Raw genomic sequence first — 16543 nt, forward strand, 5'->3', positions numbered from 1 at the left:
TCTCAACCTGGGGTCCCTAGATGTTTTTGGCCTACAACTCCCAGAAATCCCAGCCAGTTTACCGGCTGTTAGGATTTCTGGGAGTTGAAGGCCAAAAACATCTGGGGACCCCAGGTTGAGAACCACTGGTCTATGGTTTCTCACAGAAAAGCCCTTCACATTAATGTATGTGCCAATGCTGAAACAACCTTGCTATCTATGATTTTCCTACTTCTCCTTTCACTGTAGGATATTCCATGTTGCAAAGTAAGGAGATCATTCCTGTCGCAGCCATCAGTCTGTTGCCTCCACTGCTTGTTGCCATCGTGATAATAGTGACGTTTTACCTCTGCCGAACCCATAGACAGAGAAGAAGATCCAAGGAATGGGCACAGAATCAAACACAGCACCATACCTTGCCTGAGTCAAGCAGAGCCACTGGCTATGAAGGGATCTCATCTGTCTATGTAGACAACCACTCTGCTGTACACTCGGCTTGTGCCAGCAATATTGACTATGGCACTGAACTTTTGCCCATTGAGCTCGATGCGAGAGTGGGTAAAGGGCAGTTTGCAGAAGTGTGGAGAGCAAAACTCAAGCGTGCCTCTTCAAGCGACCAGTATGAAACTGTGGCAGTCAAGATTTTTCCTTGTGAGGAGTATGCTTCATGGAGAAATGAAAGCCAGATCTTTTGGGATGCCAACTTTAAACATGTTGACATCCTTCAGTTCCTCGCAGCAGAGGAGAGACATTTGGGCCTCCAGAAGGAATATTGGCTCATCACGGCCTATCACAGTCAGGGAAACCTCAAGGATTATTTGTCAAGGAATATTCTGAGTTGGAGAGACTTGCAAAAGATAGCCGGGTCCATTGTGAATGGCGTGGCCCACTTACACAGCGACTATACTCCTTGTGGCCATCCAAAGATCCCCATTGCCCATCGGGACATCAAAAGTACAAACATCCTGATGAAGAGTGGTCAGGAATGTGTACTCTGTGATTTTGGAATTGCTTTGAGGCTGGATCCATCATTGACGGTGGAAGAGTTTGCTAACAGCGGACAGGTGAGTGTTGTAGAGTGAAACTGGAAAAGCAGTTAATTCTGCTTGATGGAAAGTGGAAAGGCCTTCATCATCTCCTTCATGATAGAAAGGGAGAAGTCACACCACTAGTTCTGCTCCCAAGGTGGTGACTCATCTCATCCCAGTTTCCCCATGTTGAGCATGAACATCTGCAAAAGGGACTCCCAAACAGATAGTCTTTCGTGTGATCAGAAACACCCCATAGTGTGATTTCTAGATGCTTAAAGCTCAATGTAGAAACTTTGCTCCTTAGATATTTTGGACTTTGCCTCCAGGAGCTTTAGCCAGCAGAACTAGTGATAAGGGATTTTAGGAATGGTAGTCCAAAACATGGCAGAGGTAGGACTGTCTGACCTTTGCGGTCTTTTCCAACGCTCTAATTCTATGATCTGTTGAATATTTTATTTATCGTATAAGAAGCGAAATCGAGGGTACAGTTGTAATGTATTTAGAAACACAAACAAAGTTAAAAACTTGGCATTATACAAAATGTCCTTTGACCAGAATCTAGCCATTTGGAGTGCCTCTGGTGTCACTGCGAGAAGGTCCTCCATTGTGCATGTGGCTGGGTTCACACCGCAATGGAGTAAGTGGTCTGTGGTTTGCTCTTCCCCACACTCACATGTTGCAGACTCTACTTTGTAGCCCCATTTCTGAAGATTGGCTTTGCGTCTCATGGTGCCAGAGCAGTCTTTTCAATGCCTTCCATGTCGCCCAGTCTTCTTTGTGCCCAGGAGGGAGTCTCTCATCTGTTGAATAAGACTCAATGAGGATCACACATGAGTTAAAACAAGATACATTAAAATAGTACTGGATAACCAATCATGTTCTAACAGTAATACTTTTAAAGCAATATAAATTAATTTTAAACCATAATAAGAACATTGAAAATACAAAGCAAGTGCACATTTCTACATAACTACATGGCCATCAAATACTTGTTCAGTTCAAAAGGTCAAAAGAGAGGAAGGAGATGATGAGTGTTTTGTCCAAAAGGCTCCTGTAACCTCAACAAATGTTCTTGTGAAGGTAGTGGGACTTAAAATAGCTCAGGCTATACAGCAAAAATTGGTCTTTCAGACAGTCTGGTTCTAGCCCATATAGGGACCTCTTGGTGGTGCAGCGGATTAAACCGCTGAGCTGCTGGACTTTCTGACTGAAAGATTGGTGATTCAAATCCAGGGAGCAGGGTGAACTCCTGCTGTTAGCTCCAGCTTCTGCCAACCTAGCAGTTCAAAAACATGCAAATGTGAGTAGATCAATAGGTACAGCTCCATGGGATGCTAATGGCACTCCATGCAGTCATGCCGGCTACATGACTTTGGAGGTGTCTACGGACAATGCTGGCTCTTTGATTAAGAAATGGAGATGAGCACCAACCCCCAGAGTTGGACACGACTAGACTTAATGTCAGGGGAAAACCTTTACCTACCTTTACCTTAGCCCATATAGAGCTTTATATCCTAAAACAAGCACTTTGAATTTTCCCAGAAATTGTCCCAGTGTAGTTGTTTCAGCAAGGCAGTTATGTGTTTCCTGTAACCAGCCACAGTCACTACTCTAGCTGCCCTATTTTGTATCTGCTGACCCATCCCATGTGTTACAGTATCCCGGACAGGAGGCAATCAAGCCATATTCTATTGCACCCTGCACATACCCTGCAAATAAGTGGAAGGTCCTCAGTTCCAAATCAATCCAAAGGCTCTCCTGAACTCTGTAGGAGTGAGGGTCATTCCTCCACCTTCAAGTAAATGGACTATAAAGGTAAAGGTTTCCCCTGACGTTAAGTCCAGTCATGTCTGACTCTGGGGGTTGGTGCTCATCTCCATTTCTAAGCCGAAGAGCTGGCGTTGTCCGTAGACACCTCCAAGGTCATGTGGCCGACATGACTGCATCGAGCACCGTTACCTTCCCGCCGGAGTGGTACCTATTGATCTACTCACATTGGCATGTTTTCGAACTGCTAGGTTGGTAGGAGTTGGAGCTAACAGTGGGCTCTCAAGCCGCTCCCGGGATTTGAACCTGGGACCTTTCGGTCTGCAAGTTCAGCAGCTCAGCGCTTTAACGCACTTCGCCACCGGGGCTCCACTAAATGGACTATAAACAGCTGAAATTGCAGTCACTTTCAATTTCATTTTCTGGCTGCTCATCAGCCAGTTCTATGGAAAGGTGAGCAGCCTACCATGATCCTTTTGTGTGGTTTAAACAAAATATTAATACCTTTTAAAAAGTGGCCCCAGGGCATGTTTGTGCAACAGCAGCAAAGGATCCTTCTCATGACAGAGAGTTTGAGGAGAGCAAGGAGCTGGTGGATACATGACTTTTACTTCTCTGTCTCCTGTTTTGCATTGAGAATGGCCTCACAAAACAGGTCATCACAGGAAAAGCTAACAGAGGAGTGTAGGGGAGCAATTGGGGCAGAAAATAGTCCACAGTTGGAGCTAAGCAGTCCCATCTCTAGGTCCAGTCTCTATCAATTCAGGCTCACAGCTGCCCAAGATACTCAGTGTATCTTGTTGTATGTCTTTTAATAGTGTTTTATCTCTTGTTTTAATGATATTGGAATTTTTAAAAAAAATACTGATCTCCAAAATCTTTAACAGAAAGAGTCTGCAATATAAAGTCCTGCTTATAAGACACATATAAGCCTTGAAACAAAATGGTTTTTCTCTCATATATGCATACTGATCATCTAAAATCTATGACTAGGTGGGTACAGCCAGATATATGGCTCCTGAGGTCTTGGAATCCAGAGTGAATCTTGAAGATCTGGAATCCTTCAAACAAATGGATGTCTACTCCATGGCTTTGGTTTTATGGGAGATAGCCTCCAGGTGTGATGTTATCGGAGGTAAGAGGCTCTCTACAGTCTTTATCTTGCTTCTTTATACACATATCAGGGAAGCATTTGTCTACACTCTAAACAGTATTAGATTACAATTTCCATCATTGAAGACCACTAGCCTTGTTTTCTATGGTGGAGGGGAGCTTAAATTCAACTTCCCTTTGACAATGCAAACCTGGCTATTTCTGCAAGCTACTAAAGTATTAGAATGAACTAACCTTACTGCAGGGTTGTACAACTCTCAGTCTTCCACGTGCTCAGTGAAGCTTCTAAAAGTTTTGATATTGGCTGCTGCTTCCAAATTCTCACTTCCATCAATATCACTTTCCACGTATTTTCATACAGATTGCTCTTATCAGGTTTGCTGGGAGTGAGGGACAATCTCTGGCCACTAATTCTCAAGTCAGCATTACTGAAGGTCCTCAGACTTGAATGTATTATTCAAGTGGAATAGAACCCTGTCTAAGGACTCAAAAAGCCATACCTCATCTAGCCCAAGCAACAATATTGGACTGACTGACAGATGGTCTGTCTTAGTATCCAGTCGCCTCTTCACATTTGCAGCTTTGACTTTTGTGGTTTTGATTATTCTAGGATTTTATTTACAATGTTCTTTCTAGGAATCTCTAGGTCCTCTAGTATGACTCAATTGTCAACTTCTTGACCTAGAGGGTTCTAGAGACCTTTCTGGCAATTCTTTGGTCACTTGTGTTAGACAACTTACAAATTTCCTGAGAAATGTTATTTCGGGGGATGAAGGGTGGAATAGCAATTTCTTCATTTTTTTAAATTTCGTGGTGAACCTGTGCCCCTACCGCCAGTGAATGTGGAGGTTTTGTTGTAATACAGCTTCATATGGCTCCCAAGGACCAGGCACTGTATTTCCACTAGGCAATCATGGTTACAGCATCACCATATTACAAGAGATATTGCTAAAAGATTAATCCTTACTTTAGACAATATTAAATTACAGAAAGTACTATGATGCTTGGAGGAACTACCTGGAATATCAGAAATACAGTAGAGTCTCACTTATCCAACATTCTGGATTATCCAATGCAGTCTACCTTTTAGTAGTCAATGTTTTCAATACATTGTGATGTTTTGGTACTAAATTCGTAAATACAGTAATTACTACGTAGCATTACTGCGTATTGAACTACTTTTTCTGTCAAATTTGTTGTTAAACATGATGTTTTGGTGCTTAATTTGTAAACTCATAACCTAATTTGATGGCTTTTCCTTAATCCCTCCTTATTATCCAACATATTCGCCTATCCAACATTCTGCCGGCCCATTTATGTTGGATAAGTGAGACTCTACTGTATTATATTTTGACATATCTATTAAATATTATATCTATTAAATATTAGATGTTAACAATGATGTCTTACTTTCTTCCAAAGTACCCCTGACTGTAAGAGCTATTCAGCAGTGGAACTCTCTGCCTCGGAGTGTGGTGGAAGCTCCTTCCTTGGAAGCTTTTAAACAGGCTGGATGGCCATCTGTCAGGGGTACTTTGTGCTTTTCCGGCATGGCAGGGAGTTGGACTAGATGGTCCATGTGGCTTCTTCCAACTCTTTGATTCCAAGTAATACTGATGTTGCAGCTAATGAATAACAACCAATGTTTTAGTTGGTGCTAATGTTTATTTATTTCAATTATTTATACCCCGCCCTTCTCACCCGAGGGGACTCAGAGCATTAATCCCATTCCTTGGATCAAATTCTCTAGGCTTGGCGATGGAGCAGGTACTTTGCAGTAAATAAAAGACACACAGTCAATTTCCAATATATCTAGGATGGGATGGTGAGGGGCTAGAGCACTGGGGCAAGCAGGACTTAAGTTAGGGCCCTTCCACACAGCCATATACCCCAGAATATCAAGGCAGAAAAACTCACAATATCTGCTTTGAACTGGGCTATCTGAGTCTACACTGCCATATATTCCAGTTCAAAGCAGATAACATGCAATTTTATTCAGCTGTGTGGAAGGGGCCTTAGAAAGGATTAACCCGAAAGCAAACTCCGTGTCCTTCTCATACTTCTGCTTTTATCCATTATTGTTTCTATGTTGGGTCTTCCTATTCCTTGTATTTCACAGGAAAACCCAATGTAATTACTCAGTGAAACAAGCATTTGATAATGAATGTGCATTCTGTCCCTGATCTATACCAACACTACTTTTTTAAATAGAGGTTAAGAGTTATGAGCTACCATTTCAAGCAAAGATCCGGGAACAGCTGTGCATGGAAATAATGAGAGATATTGTACTGCATGGCCGAGGGCGTCCTGAGATACCAAGTAACTGGCTGGTACATCAGGTAAGCTGGAAAGCAACAGGAATTGAGGAAGCAACATGCAACTCCCAGAGAAGCAATTTTTATGGCTCCCGCTGCCTATGGAATTGCAAAACCAAATGGTGCCAGCAACAGAAGTGAAAGAGATTGTGTAAACTGGAGCCTTGTGGTATGGAAGCAGGGCCGGCCCAAGGCGGAGGCCACTGAAGCGCCTGCTTCGGGCGCACAGTCCTGGGGGCGCTGTGGAGGCCAGCCCGGCAAGGGCGCGCGGGGCGGGAGGCGGGGCCCTGTCTAGGCGGAGCCCCGCCTCCCGCCCTGTGCGCCCTGGCCCCGCCTCTCACGCTGCGTGAGAGGCGGGGTCAGGGTGAGCAGCATGGGAGGCGGGGCCAGGGTTGGCCCCACCTCCCGCGCAGCTCACCCTCACCCATTTGGCCTTTTCCAGGTGGCCAGACTGCAGCGTAGGTTCCTCCAGGCCACAATCGCGGCCTGGAGGAACCTCCGCTGCAGTCTGGCCATCTGGAAAAAAGGCAAGGGCGCGCGGGGCAGGAGGCAAGGCCCCGTCTGGGCGGAGCCCCACCTCCTGGCCTTTGCGCCCTGGCCCCGCCTCTCACGCTGCGCAGCGTGGGAGGCGGGGTCAGGGTGAGCAGTGTGGGAGGCAGGGCCAGGACGCGGGAGGCAGGGGCAGGTCTGGCCATGCATGGCCCCACCTCCCGCAGCGCGGGGGGGGGGGGGGGCGCAATTTTCGCCCCCCGCTTAATAATTAAAATTTTCTCGGGCCGGCCCTGTATGGAAGAACACTCTAGATGCTTCCAATATCAGAGAGTCTCAACACCACGGTCAGTGAAGTGGTGACAAGAACTGGAATGATACTGCTATTCACGAGTAGGTTGATGCCCCCCCCAAAAAAGTTGCCTACACCTGACATAATGAAATCAGAAACAAAAGCCATTTCCACATTGTAGGATGTAAAACCATTTGCAATGGTATGAATGCAAGCATTGCCTTATATCATTCTACAATGGTAATTCTGGGAAATGTGGAAATGGGGTTTCATTCCTTTGTCAGCTAATACATAGTAACCAGGAGAAGCAGGACAGCTTCAAATACAAATGGTCTCTTACTTTAAAGTGATTCCCTGCATGAGTTTTCTTGACAAGATTTGTTCAGAAAGGGTTTGCCTTTGCCTTCCTATAGGAACTTAGTTTCCTGAGTTATAGTCTAACACTCAAGCCAATGCATCATGCTGGCTTTACTTCTGCATAGTGGTTCACTACGTAAGTCATACTAATACTCTTAGTTATCACAAAACAAAAAGGACGATCAACTACTCCAGTTCTTGATCTGATACAATTTTCTATGTTGTTCGGAGACATATCCATTTGGGGGTACTTTTGATCCTGCAGAATCAAAGTATTACACGATGAATCTGTTCCAGGCTGATTTCTGTAATATTTTTGCATAATCTCTGGAGCCCTTCCTCCTGACTAGTATGCTGGTGAAAACTGAAAATACTGTACAGTGCAGTCAAAATATTCCTGTCACCTGTTGCTCTGCAGAGGGGAAAAGTCATTGAAGGGAAGACTTATATGTTGGGGTGAAATGTGCCCATGCTGAGTTCCCAAAGGTAGACTTGTCTGGTGGGAAACTCTGCTGTGTGGAGTCATGCGCCCCTCTTCATCAAGAAAGTAGTCCGCTTCTTTCCTTTGCAGAGATGTGATCAAAGAAAATTTTTGGGACAAGATTCTTCAAAACGATAAAAAGAAAATAACAAAAATTTACGATAAACTGCTAAGTTGGTCAACAGAAACAGAAGAGATAAAAAATTGTATGGTTAAGTGGCCTAAGAATTTTGGCAGCTCAATAAATTTGGAAGAATGGGAAGGGATGTGGAAGAAAAAATTAAAATATACTTATGCTTGGGACACCAAAAATGCTAGGGAAAATGTATAAAGGGACTCAAAACACCTGTTGGAGATGTAGAAATCACATTGGGTCATATTTCCACGTATGGTGGACGTGTACTTAAACAATTAAATATTGGAAAATGATACACATGGAATCCCAAAAAAATATTGAAAAAACGTTTTCCGATGAAACCGGAATATTACCTACTGGGTCTGACAGATACGGAAATAAATCTTAATTTAAATGAGGATAAACTGTTTACTTACATAAATATGGCAGCAAGGATTATTTACGCGAAACAATGGAAATCACATGATACGCCAACGAAAGAACAATGGCAAGAAAAAATGGAAGAGATTCGAGATATAGATGAATTAACTTTTTTATTAAAGATTCAAAGAGGGCAGCCAGTTAAGAAAAGAGTCTGGACTTTGTATAGAGAATACATAAATATGGAGAAAAGAACAATTTATGGAACTGAAGAGGTAGAAAGGCAATAAAGAAAACAACCAGGACTATACTAATTAAGAACTAACAAAATTAAAAATCCCATGAGAATAAGGATGGAAGACAAAAATGTATTCCCTATTCATGGTCCCCCCCCCCCTTTTTTTTTCCCTTTTTCCTTTCTTTTTTTGTTCCCTCCCCTTTCTATTTTATGTAAATGTTTTGTTTCTGAAAATCTTAATATCATTTCAAAAAAAAAGGGGAAAAAAAAGAAAGTAGTCCGCTTCTTTCCTTTCCAGAGATGTGATCGAAGTCTGGTTACGTTTCTCTCCTCAGAGGAAAGAGGCCATTTCTTCTTTTGTATAAATAATCGTTATTAATTTTCTACAGATTAAAACATTGATAGAATTCAGGATAGATAAAAAAGTTCAAAGATCTCAGAAAGGGAGTAGCGCGTGAGATAAGGTGGTGGGGATATAGCAAGGAGTAATGAAGAGAAAGAAAAAAATAAAGAGTAAATAAAATAAAAATCAAAGAAAAAATGGCTTCTTGGCATCATCTTCAAAGTGTTCGCCTTTTCTTTCTTCTCTGAGTCTAATCTTTTATTTCTTGTTCATCTCTCGGTTTCTTCTTTTCATATTTTCCTTCTGGTGGGTGGCATTTTTCTTGTCTCATGTCCTATCTCTCTCTCGTTTCTTCCTTTCCCCCCCTTTTCTCCCCCTTCAGTTTGTTTTAAATATTCCATTATTCTAATCCAATCTGAGTCCATTTTTTCATCTGTGGAGAGAAGAGTCCAAAGCCCAGTTGCATTTCTTTCCCCGAAAGAGTCTCTCCTTGCATGGTGGACAAAATTCAGCCAGATTTTTGCCACTTTGTTCTAGACTCCTTTCTCAGTGGGCAGGACTGCAGCCAGACTTCCACCACTTCTCTGCACACAGGGAGGAAACAAACTTCTTTCCTGGTGAAGAGGGGCATATGGGTCCATTCAGCCAGGCTTCTCAGGGAGGAGACTGCTTTTGTGAGCTCATGGTGGACAACCTAGTCCTCCATTGCTGTCCCTGCCACACCTGAAGGGGGGCTTTGCATATAAGTGAAACTGTGTAACACAAACTCATGTAATATGTGAAACTGTTTTATTTACAATCAGGCAGAATTAAAATCAGAGCTGGAAACAAGGTAATCCGACATAATGCTTATTCTGAAATCAAACTACTTTCCTTTCCTCCAGCGTCAGGTTGTTAACCTCACATCTGTCTTGTTTATTGCAGGGAATGCATTTCTTCTGTGATACTATTACAGAATGCTGGGATCATGACCCTGAAGCTAGGCTCACAGCACACTGTGTAGCAGAGCGGCTTAACCTGATAGCACAGACAGATTGCGATGACATCCTCAACAACAACAGCATTGACAATGAGACCAACAAAATGGGATGTCCAAGAGAAGAAAGTCAAAATAGCAATAAGGACATCCAATGATTGAAGGAATACAAAGAATAGATACATCTATGGGCACACCGCTATGCAAAACTGTACCCAATGCCTTACCATTTAGATTCCTGAAGGAATTAAAACATGGATTTGTAAGAGCCTGACTGGCATTCTATTGGTAATGTATTCATGCAGAGTTTCTCCTACAGAAGAAGACGGGCATTTTTGTTTGACATGGAACCTCACATTCAGTCGACAGAAGCAGTTGTATGCAATCAAATGTGCCTGTACACTACACGTATTGCAGTTGTAAATTTTTTATTTCTTTGCATAATAAGTTTCATAGTGTTGCAATTCACTAATGCACAACTATCACAAAATGCTTTTTAATCTGTCCCAGATTATTTTGAAACCACTATCAGAGATGAGGACAGCAGGCGGCTACAATGGGAAGGTGATGTAAGACACTTATAACTGCATGAGCTGAAACCCATTCCTGCAATATTAGTTGTAAGCCACTAGTATTTTCCTTTTAAAAATTAGCTATTGACAAGCATTATCTTAAATATTTATTCATTATGTCAGGAAAACCAGAATCACAATCCTAGCTTAAGAAATCATCAGAAAAGAACAGGTAGTCAAATCAGGTAAAAACTTAAAAAAACTTTTTAAAAAATCTTTTACTATAACCTTAAACATTTTAAACCGCATTGTTACATCGTACAGTGCTAGAAAGCATTACCACTATAATACTGGGTTTCAATGGGAAAGAAACACAACCCACTCCAGAAGTGTCTTCTGCAATCTTCTTTCCTTCATTTTTAATAGCTAGGATATTTTCTAATTCCTAGTCAAAGTCCACATTTTACCTAAACAGAAGGAGAGGGTGTCTGAGTTGTCCATACAGAAAGGCTAGATTCCAAAGAGATGAACTTAAATTTCCAGGACTTTTCAGCGTCTCCCTTCTCACAAGAGTGTCATAGGGTGCTCAAATTCCATTAATGCAGAAGTATCATGCCCCACTCCAGATGTTTTTAAACTACAGCGTCCAAAAACTCTAGCCAGTAGAACCAATGGCAAGGAATGCTGGGAACTGCTGTTCAACAGCATCTAGCCATTTGTCAGGCATGCTTTAATTCTGCATTCATGTATGGCAGGGGGGTTGGACTGGATGGTCCTTGTGGTGTCTTTCAACTCTGTCATTCTATGATCTTGAGTGATGCAAGATTCCCATCCCCAAACAATTAGATGGCAGGATACAATATGCTTCAAGTCAGACAAGGCAACAGGATCATATCCAGAAGACCTTTATGCATCCAGATGATTTAGGTACAAGCGTGAAGTACAACTGGCAGTATGCCTGAAATGCTATTCTGCGGAAATCTATGTGACTTATACATCATACAAAATATAAAAACTTATTATCACAGTGAATGACAAAGGCTCTTTTAGGACTCTGCTTATTGTTCTACTACTGGCTGTTAAATGGTCAAAGGTAAAGGTTTTCCCCTGACATTAAGTCCAGTCGTGTCTGACTCTGGGGGTTGGTGCTCATCTCCATTTCTAAGCCAAAGAGCCAGCGTTGTCCGTAGATGTCTCCAAGGTCATGTGGCCGGCATGACTGCATGGAGAGCCGTTACTTTCCCATCAGAGTGGTATCTATTAATCTACTCACATTTGCATGTTTTTGAACTGCTAGGTTGACAGAAGCTGGGGCTAACAGCAAGAACCCGCTCCGCTCCCTTGATTCGAACTGCTGGTGTTTTGGTCAGCAACTTCAGCAGCTCAGCCGTTTAACCCACTATGCCACTGGGGGCTCCTGTTAGGTGGTAGAACAGACAAATGCCCACTAGCAGTTAGTCTTACTTTGTACGGGTTGTTAACACAATTGTAACTGGAGGTTGCAGCTGGGATGGGGGGAGGGAAGGGCGAATAGGGCATTGCCCCAAATAAGAATTCTGCCTCCTCCCTGTATTACATTTTTGTCTCCTCATTTCTAATGTTTCAGAGAGTGAGACACTGACATTACTTTGGCAACTCTGCTAGCCCTTCTCCACCCCCCCCCCACACTTTTTTGATGTTTCAACTGCAATTCTAAATGAAGTTTTCAGTTACTTCAATGCTGAAGAAAAACTTCATGGGGGTACATTTATTTTTTTGAGAAGGGAGAATGCTCTTATCTGGCTGCTTTCCTTTGCAGCAACAGCCCTCCTGGTAACATTCATGTAAATTGTGATCTTGCTAATTATTCCACAGGATGACCATATTCTACTAGCAAAACACCTGAAGCAAACTGTGAAGAAAAAGTGGTTCAAACATTTTGTTTAAAAAAACTATTCAACCACAAAGAGAGAAGGGGGATGGAAATATTATAAGCAAAGAGATGGAGGACACTAACAGGCAATGAAGTATAAGCTTGAAACCTAGATTTCACAATGTAAGGACCAACGTGTCACCAGCATTGACTTCATAATGAAATTCTCAGGAAAGCAGACAAAGCAAGTTGTTAATTTTTGTAGCTTTATTTCCTCCCCTCCCCACTTCTCACACATGGAATTTTACACTACTCGCATTAAGATTTCAGTGCATTTCACAGCAAAAGAAAAAAAAAAGATACAAGGATATCTCAACACTTGTGCATAAAAACCCCAGCTTCTTTTTCTGCACACTTTTAAGTCTTTGTGTAAAATGAGTTAGGGCTATTTAACCACTCTAGAATCCAGCTGGATACTTCTCTGAATATGGAAGGGGGGGAAATCGAAACACTTGACCAGCACACACAGAATTCATACGTTTTTCATGATGGTAGGAAGAGGCCCCCACTGTTGACAAGAACCAGAAATTGACAGTTTATGATATATACACTGATTGGAAGACTACATCAGAAGAGACGGAGTAAGGCACCACTCTTAGAAAAATTAAGGTAGCTTGTAGTAATAACAAGAATGAAAGCCAGAAATCAGTACTATTCTTAATTGCCAGCAATTCTTAGATTTCAATAAAACATTGGTATCATAAAAAACGAATAACATTTTTGCCTGAACATGGCTTCCTGATATCAGATTGCATCTGGCTCTGCATGCAGTCTCATAGCAAAAAACAAGCCTTTTCAGGTGCAATAGAAAAAGCAAAGTGAAAGGTCTTTGTACTCAACGGGCACACACAGGTGTTTGACTTTGAATATACAGTGAAGACAAATGGGATTACTTGCCTGGATGGTTTATAACACTGACTCTATCTCAGAGATGATTCAAGGAGAAGGGGAGTTCGGGCAGGGCATTAAAGCAAACAAATACGATTTTTCTGAAAAAGCTGCATCATCCAGGCCTTGGTCTTTTGAGAAAGAGAGCCTCTTTGCATTATTTACAATATAAAGCAGTTATGAATGGTTCATTAAGGACATGGGGCTAAATCTGGGTTTGAAAATTACTCTAAATTTTAGCCCTGTCCTCATCTTCCTCTCCACTGAACCCTCTCAGATAAAGGAAAAAAACAGTTACATCTCTAATTGTAATTTTAGATTTTTTAAAAAGATGTGGCTTATATGAATCCCGCATTGTTCCACAGCCATGCACATATTGCCTCTGAAGAATATTTTTTAGGAAGTATCAAGTCCTGATCCAGACAGTTCATAACACTGATTCCAAGGTCAAACTTATCAAAAGCCTCCTCTTCAATGTTTCCAGTGAGAGTTATTCAGAGCAGCAAAAGACAGCCCCTCTCCCCCTTTTACATGGGCACTGAGTAGTAGTTCAGTAATGAGTGGAAACTGAAGCCTGGTTTCTGAAACACGGTTCAGGTATTACTCCAGAGGTAAATCCACTTGGGTAAAACAGCACAGCAGCTCCGAATATCACTGCTTCTAGGAGCAGGATTTTTTTTGTCATTTTGTTGTTTTTAAAAAACACTTTAGGCAGCTTTTGCAGCAGGGTGTGCTTAGAACACAATATACAGTTCAGATAAAATCTTGAGCGTTATATAAAAACGTATTTGGGAGACGGGGAAACGCATCTGGCAAGATTCTCTTTCTTGCTACCTTTAGTCTTGCTGCAACCTTAAAGTGCCCTAGCTGTTTTATGCCTTTACGCTTACTTAGTTTTGTGCAATTATATAAAAATCCCCAAGGACTCTGAAGTGAGATACAGCATTTTGGAAGTTGCAGGGATTAGACATGTGTGAAGATTAATGTTGATCAAACGCCATCTAATTGTTGTCCACTTCTTGATTTTGTATGGCAGCCATTCTTTTCCAAAGGGGGTTATAATAAACCCAACCATCTCCCTGCAATTCAAACACAAAATGGGTGTATGTTAAATAAAAATAGTTTATATACATTCCATGGTAAATGTTAAGCATCTTTTACATCAAATAACACACAAGCAAGGCAAACAGCAACTGACCTTAGAGTCCCTTACTATGGATGCTAGAAATGGGGAAGTGCACAAGTGTACCTTACCAACCACCCTCAGCATGTTAGAAAGTACATTTGGTCACCAAAATGGAAATCATAAGAAAAGTGAGGCATTTTGAAAGAAGTCTTCAATGGTCTCTAGAAGATTCCAAATATTTTTTTCTTTACTTATACCTGACTTGTTTGCTTTCACGGGTACATATTCTTAGTGTTTAAAAAAGAGGGGGCAGCCAGAAAGACACAGCTCCATCATGCCTCATCCACCAGCAGTTGGGATTGAGCCCCGGAACTGATGGAAGGATAGGTGTCAGTGGCTATAGGGTTACAAGGGCTAGCAACCCGAACGACACTGATGCAAAATTAAATTGCTAAAATACCATAATCATAATATTATCTGAATTTAAGCTATTTGGCCAGAAATGGAAAAGAACACCACAGGATCATATATTTTGACAAATGGTAGATTTGTGTGAGGCCCAAAGGATTGGCTCGACAACTAGTTGGATAAAAGAATATATTTGCAAAAAGATGTTGAGGTGCTCTTCTTTTTTGTAATGTAGGAACCTATTCCTATCCTTTCCATGTTCTTTCTGCATCCAATATCACATTTCCGTTGGAGAATAATGTTAACCAAGGTATCTACTTTGTTAACTGATGTATATCTGTATACAGCTCTGATTATTACTTCTCTGAGACTGAACAAAACTGTAGGATTTTAAGAATAGTTGTAAGGTTTTCCCAATCATAAATTATCAGCCATAGTTTCCAGTGTCCAGACATCTTGGAAAACTGTGCTCAGCTTAAAAACAAAGACAGATCTCTTCTCAGCAGACATGAGAGAACAGAGGGAGAAGAAGACCACCAAAGTCTGACTCTTACCATGCGTTATTCTCATGGTAGGTACCACTAAGAAATCCATGAGGTACTAAGATAGCCAAAGGGTACCTAGAGTTTGAGACAATTATTTTGTTCAATTTTTTGGGTAAACTCCGACTGCAGTAGAGTTTGTTTTGCATAGTTGTTAAAAGTATGAGTAACTCTAGGCCCTAGAGTTACCTCCTGCCCAAGCCCCACCAACACACAACGACATGGGCAGAATGTCACTCGTGGAAGACACCACCATCTCCATACCATGCTGCAAACCTAGATAGTGTTAAGGTAACTAAGACAAATGCTTTGCAAACCTTCCATAGAGTAAGCATAAAGCAACAACTTCAGAGGTTAGAAGGTCTGGATATTTATGCATGCAAAGTTCTGTTTAGTTACTTACATCTTTAACAAAGTACTTAGTCTGCCAGGGTGTGCCTGTCTCAGCTCGGAGCCGCTCCTCATTTCTCTGCTGTTCCTCAAGGGTTTTCTTATGCTCTGTTGCCTTGTCAATGTCCCCATCCCTCAAGGATTCTGTCACATGCTGCCACAATTTCCTACATTACAAGGGCTACAATTGGTTACAAGCTCTCTCAGCAAATCAGTGAAATGCCACTATCTGTTGGTTTTCTTACATTTATTCTCAGATGGACAGAAAGAGGTGGACTAGAAAGCAGGCAAAAGGAAATACCACTTCCCTGAAATACCTCTGGATGGATACATATCAGTGCAATTTAAAATATATCTGTCATACAGCTCAACAGTAAGACATACAGAACAGAAAGGACTATACCCAGTTCTGAAATGCACTATGTTCTAGTATGAATATATCCCAATATGAAATGAGTACTGGTAATTTCATAGTCAGCAACGGGATAACCCTTAATGCTTTCTACATTCTTACAGCTATATCCAAGGCCAAGATGGATGATTGTGACACTTACAGGCCAAGAAGTATTGCTGAATCTTTCAGGATGGTGCTTCTCAGTTGATAACAACCAGCGTTTTTTTTTCAATGTGCTAGAGAATAGTACCATATTTGTGAACATGGACTACAACTGCTTCTTTCTTTCCTGGAAATTCTTCACAGACTGCAGATACTGGCTTACAGACCAGAACCAGTCCAGGGACTACCATTTGAAACAGTATTAGTTGAAGATATTCAACTAGTACTGTTCAAAGTGGTGGCTCCTGGACTGGTTGTGATCTAGGAGGTATAACTGGCTCAATTACAAATGAAAATAATTCAGAACTAATGGAGCCAAATACAGAATATAT

The 16543-nt window shown here is 41.6% G+C and overlaps 2 protein-coding genes across 2 annotated transcripts in view; one reads left to right on the top strand and one right to left on the bottom strand.

The window, feature by feature from the left end:
• The window catches only part of LOC100556560 (TGF-beta receptor type-2), a 48615-nt gene extending 37187 nt beyond the window's left edge, over window positions 1-11428 (top strand). The window contains exons 4-7 of the mRNA XM_062973860.1: window positions 229-1043; window positions 3771-3912; window positions 6102-6229; window positions 9826-11428. Of these exons, the coding sequence (XP_062829930.1) occupies window positions 229-1043; window positions 3771-3912; window positions 6102-6229; window positions 9826-10035 (1295 nt within the window). The 3' untranslated portion in view covers window positions 10036-11428. The remainder of the gene's footprint in view (window positions 1-228; window positions 1044-3770; window positions 3913-6101; window positions 6230-9825) is intronic.
• A 1062-nt stretch (window positions 11429-12490) lies between these two features.
• Window positions 12491-16543, bottom strand: part of osbpl11 (oxysterol binding protein like 11) — a 72232-nt gene continuing 68179 nt past the window's right edge. Inside the window, exons 12-13 of the mRNA XM_003214879.4 lie at window positions 15669-15822; window positions 12491-14268 (exon numbers count right to left, since the gene is read on the bottom strand). Coding sequence (XP_003214927.2) covers window positions 14191-14268; window positions 15669-15822 — 232 coding nt within the window. The 3' untranslated portion in view covers window positions 12491-14190. The remainder of the gene's footprint in view (window positions 14269-15668; window positions 15823-16543) is intronic.

The sequence above is a fragment of the Anolis carolinensis genome, chromosome 1 (genome assembly GCF_035594765.1).
Source record: "Anolis carolinensis isolate JA03-04 chromosome 1, rAnoCar3.1.pri, whole genome shotgun sequence".
NCBI lineage: Eukaryota > Metazoa > Chordata > Lepidosauria > Squamata > Dactyloidae > Anolis > Anolis carolinensis.